General features: G+C 37.2%; 1 protein-coding gene across 1 annotated transcript; it reads right to left on the bottom strand.

The window, feature by feature from the left end:
• Positions 1-1,070: 1,070 nt before the first annotated feature.
• On the bottom strand, positions 1,071-4,248 carry LOC109221922 (the record flags this gene model as incomplete). The annotated part of the gene is made up of 7 exons (XM_019386349.1): positions 1,071-1,420; positions 1,498-1,538; positions 2,518-2,665; positions 2,757-3,001; positions 3,670-3,734; positions 3,937-4,049; positions 4,135-4,248. Coding segments are annotated over 7 exons (851 nt in total), but the record flags the coding sequence as incomplete, so codon positions are not given.
• Between the last annotated feature and the right edge of the window lie 888 nt (positions 4,249-5,136).

The raw sequence follows: 5,136 nt of genomic DNA, 5'->3' as shown, positions 1-5,136 counted from the left end.
TGCGCGAATGAGCGCTCAGTATCAGATGTGCATTGATGGCTTGTGATTCCCTGATTGAGGGGCGAGATGTGATCTCTATGTGCTGATGTTGGGTCAGTCCGGAGGACTCGAGGCCGGATTTTTTTTTGCATATAGCTTGAGCACCGAGGTGCTGATTGTGTGAGCACGTGTTTCTGGATCTACATGTTTTATTGTGTCCCTATTAAGGGGAGTAGTGACTGGATAGTTACGAGCATTGATATATGCTTTTGATCATGATATCTAAGAAAAACATGCTTCCTATCTTGTACTTCGATTGTGCACCTTATTATTCATATTTGTTGCTCCTTGATTGTTTCACTATTTTTGTATATGCTTATGAACTGCACAGGTTATATAAAGTGAGTATCTTTTGACTAAATACCGCCACTACTTCATTGAGATTTGTCTTGATACTTAATGAGTACATGGGGTCGATTGTACTCATACTACACTTCTGCACCTTGCGTGCAGATTCTAGAGTTGAGTTGTTGCAAAGTTCGAAAGCGAGCACTGAAGACATATCAACATCTTAGTTATCACTTGCTATTTGTTCATGGTAGCCTAGGATCTTATATTTCTATTTATGTATATTCAACCTCATAATGTACTCTTTCATATCTGCAGAGTATTCTTATTTCTAGTTGCTCATGACTTGTGACACCACTTCTTGGAGTAGTTTGTATTAAATTTCGTTTCTTATTTTATTATTTATTTGATGTTCAGTTTAGGTTGTCTTGTATGTTGTTTAGTTCGCCTAGCGGGTTGGGTTAGATGTCATCACGACTTGGTGGGATTTGAGTCGTGAAACCTATCTACTAACAAGGAGACTTGTTGCGAACCTTTTCTATACTTATCCCGGAAATCGCTTATACTTGCAACATGGAGGAGTGATCAGCCAATTTTTACATGGAGAAGCCGGCATCATTTCACTAAGATAGAAAAGATCCTCTATTAATTAAAGATTCCAAAAGGATATGTTATTTGTATGGTACTGAGTTACTAGCCTCTCTCCATGTGTTATTTTCTTTTACCAGAATGAGAAAACGAAATTTTCAAAAGATAAACTAATGAGCTGTATCATCATATATGCTTGCAGGCCAAATATAATTCATGGTAAACATGATTTAACCATAGAGGACTGCTTAGGTAAGAGGGAACCAAGTGCAAAGTCAGATTAGTGGAGCATTGGGAGGACAACTGTACATACTGACAACAGACATCACCAATAAACAATTGCCTGTAAGGATTACAGAGCAACTGGAGTTGCTGTATTCCTAATGATATGGAGGCGTTGATTGAACACACAACTCCGACTCATCTTCTTCATCATCGTCGTCATCTGCATCTACCCAGTTACTAGGATGGTGTTGAGAAGCATGACCTTTCAAATCTGTCATGCCTGAAGAACACAATTGGAGCATCTTAAGCTGATTAGACTAGAAAAATTAAAATGACCAGAGTTGGAATCTGACTAACCTTGAGGTTCTTCCAAATGATTTCTGTCCTCAGAAGGGAAGCTAATGGATATTGTCAAGAAAAGCCACTTTCGTCTGGGAAGTCCACTTATAAAATACTTTGAATTTCACACCTATTTTCAAATTCACCATCAAAATCCATTATCTCGCTCACATAGATCATCTGGATGATTGGAGCATGTGTATCTGCGTGTATGTGTGTGTGTGTATGCAGTTTCGTCTAGTTACTATGTCCATCCTAGATACCGCTAGGGGCTGTCTGGTTAAGGGACTACTTAAACAAGGGTTTATAACATGAATTGCTATGCAATGAATAATAATCTAGGGATTGATATGCAGGGACTGCCTACTTTAAGGGTAATTTTGTCTTTCCGATACTTTATCCTTGAATTGTTAATATACATTATCATTTCAGATTCTATCCCGCATAAAATAATATTTAGATTCACGTATAAATTATGCATGCACGTATATAGAGTTTAATATCGGAAACCAACGCTGCATAAGTTATGTAGAGTTTTATACTTGAAAACTATTTAAGTAGATATTACATCAGTGATGCAGAGCTTTAATATTTCAAATGAAAGAGTGTATTAGATAAGGAATTTCATTGGATTACTTTTCTTATGAGGTCAGCCAAATGACCGCTTAACGTAAAGAGAGCTGACTCAGCATAACATGTTATCCACTACAACCTGGAACAACCACGTGGAAAATGCAGAAGAAAATATGCAAGAAATTTGAAACGGTTGATATAGGTGCCCTGTCGTATAAATACCTTCCCATTATATTAGCTTCAGATGGACAAAGGTTTATAGTTTGGGACCAAAACCTCATACTTCTTACCCCTCGATAGGTTTGTAAAATATGTACCTATAATTGAAACTTTTGGCAAACCAATTTTACTTGACATGTTGGCTAGCTTTAACCACTTTAGCTTATGTTTTGCAGTTAATAATAGGTTTAAAAATGGAGCATTAAAATTGCTAATAACTTTGACAGCAAAATAAGTTTAGGATACTCATTATGTATATCAGACATATCTCTTCCAGCAGCTCCAGCTTCAGAAATGTGTATTGCACCAATTCGGTGAATTTCCCTTAGTTCAATATCATTTTCATTTCTACCCCCTCCAGGTTCAGCACCATTACCACCTTTTGTTCTGCTTCCTGTTTTTTAGTTGAAATTTATGACAATTAAGTAAATATTACCATCAAATATCTTGTACCATCTATAAACAAGAGTTCAGAGAATAATAACCTGAAAGATCGGACCAAATCCTGGTCTGATCAGATGGAAGCCCAGAATTCCCTTTTGATCTCTCCTGGGGTGGGGCCTGTCTTCCATCATTAGCCTCACCGTGGGAAGTGCCAGCAACTTGTGGATTTTCAGAGGAGCCAGCAGTATTGAGCTGGGACATAAGCATGGTTGCAAGTACCAAGGTGGCATCAAAAGTTGAGATCGAGCCATCATCTAAACCAAATTTTGGCGTCATTAGAATTGGCCTGTCCATGATTTCAGTTCAATTAGAAGAAAATCTTATATGAAAACAAAAAACTTGTGCCTAAAACAGCAAAGAAGAAATCTACTAAAGAATTGAAATTGTACGACATTAAAAAAGTCATAATAATTGAAGGGACACACATATGCACACAAATGCACATTCATTAGTAGTTTAACATGGTCCATACACTAGATCCACGAGACTCCGAAGTAGTATGTACTGGGTCCAGTAACAGGTAAAGCCAAAAGTTGCGACCCGTCTTGTCAGGAGAGATGGCCAACCTTATCTCCCACAATAATCAACTGCAATTAATTTAAACATACTAGCCAAATTGATTAAGTAGCAGACATGTCTTTGGACGTTATTGCGTTCACCTTTTCTTTCATTTTCTTAGTAATAGTAAGTGAATATCCTCATTAAGCCGTTTTACAAAAACCATACAATCTAAATTATCATTGTGATGAGAGCAGATTAGTATTATACTCCTTTGAATTACTGATCAACCATCCAAGCCAACAAGTGCTGATATGGAGAATGTCCTGACTTCACAATAGCTTTCTGTGCAAATATCCTAAACGCAAAGAGTTCCTCTTACTGAAGACAAGGACAGGGTAAAAAAAAACAACGACGAACTGATGTCAATGGAGAAGCAGAGTGAGATTATCTTACTCGCCAGCTTTATCAAAATAGAAGTGTATGTCAACTTCACATCCCTCACAGAAAGAAAGGAAGGCCTGAATAGAAAATTTGCAAAAGAAACAAAAAAGAAGGTTCAGCAAACATTACAAAGACCTCCATAAAACACAAGAACTATTTTACAGCAACAAAATTGTGATTACATGTCATCAATGAAATAAATGAAGAAAAAGGTTTCAGACTTGGAAAAGGCTTAGTTGGATTAGAAAAGTTCCTATCAGCGACGAGAAACGAGGATACCTTCGATTCCTTCACTCCAAAGGTCACATCCACAGGGTTTCCGATATGATTGTACTGCACAAACTCTTCAGTAGGATCTATCCACAACTGAGTGTGTAGTGATGAATCATTGTCTACAAAGAAAGATCTAAAGTTTAAAACTGCCTACAAACAAGAAAGAGAAAACAAAAAGAAAATGGAAAAAAAGAAGAGACTGACCCAGTATACCTTTTGTTGGGTCTATATAACTTCTGAGCTCAACAGCTTTCCCTCCAATTTCAGTTGCAGCATCAGGAGGCAAGGAAGTTGGATTGGTAGNATTCGATTTTGACCCTTATCGATAATTACTTATCGATTATCGATTTGTACATATGCTTATCGTTATCGTTTCAATAAGGTTTCGATTTTTTCGATTTCGATTTATCGATTTTTGGGGTTTATCGATTCGGTTATCGATTACACCAATAAGAAAATTTGCGGGATTCCACGAAAAGTATATCACTATAAACACGCCTAACTAATATGGACCAAAAGAAGCTAAAATAAGACGAACACCGTTTATAACATAAAAATTGTGTCAACAAGCACATGCAACGAAACTAAAGTAAGGGATCAAATGTATGCCACCAACACTCCAACGGTATTAAAAAAAAATCATCACGGCTAATTCTATTTTCCATTAATTTGAACTTCACTCCCTTGAGCTTTAAATATGATCATTCCTTAAATGTGGTAGATGAAATAAGAGGGTTAGGGACTTAGGGTAAAGGAGAGGGTATTATAGAATAAGGGCAAAAAAAATAAAAAAACTTATTTTTTTTTTAGTATTTCTTATCGATTTATCGATAAACCGATAAACCGAAGAGGACAAAATCGAAATCGAAATCGATAAGGAAAATATCGAAATCGAAATCGAAATCGATAAACCGATATCGATAAACCGATAACAAATAATCGATTCGATTTATCGATAAACCGATTCGAATGCACACCCCTAGGCCCGGGGGTCGGGTTTTGGTAATTTCGGGATTTGTGCTAATTGTTGATTATTTTCGCTTGGGCTTCGTTCCTTTAGCCTATTTTGACGTCCCCGTTTTGATTGTGGATAGATTCGACGCGAGTGGAGGCCGATTCGAGGGGCAAAGGCGTCGCGAGCTGGAGATTTGACCGGTTCGAGGTGAGTAATGATTGTAAATGATGTTCTGAGGGTTTGAAACCCCG

The sequence above is a fragment of the Nicotiana attenuata genome, unplaced genomic scaffold (genome assembly GCF_001879085.1).
Source record: "Nicotiana attenuata strain UT unplaced genomic scaffold, NIATTr2, whole genome shotgun sequence".
In the NCBI taxonomy this organism is placed as follows: Eukaryota; Viridiplantae; Streptophyta; class Magnoliopsida; order Solanales; family Solanaceae; genus Nicotiana; species Nicotiana attenuata.
Note: the sequence above shows the minus strand (reverse complement) of the source record. Positions and strands in the feature narration are given on the sequence as shown.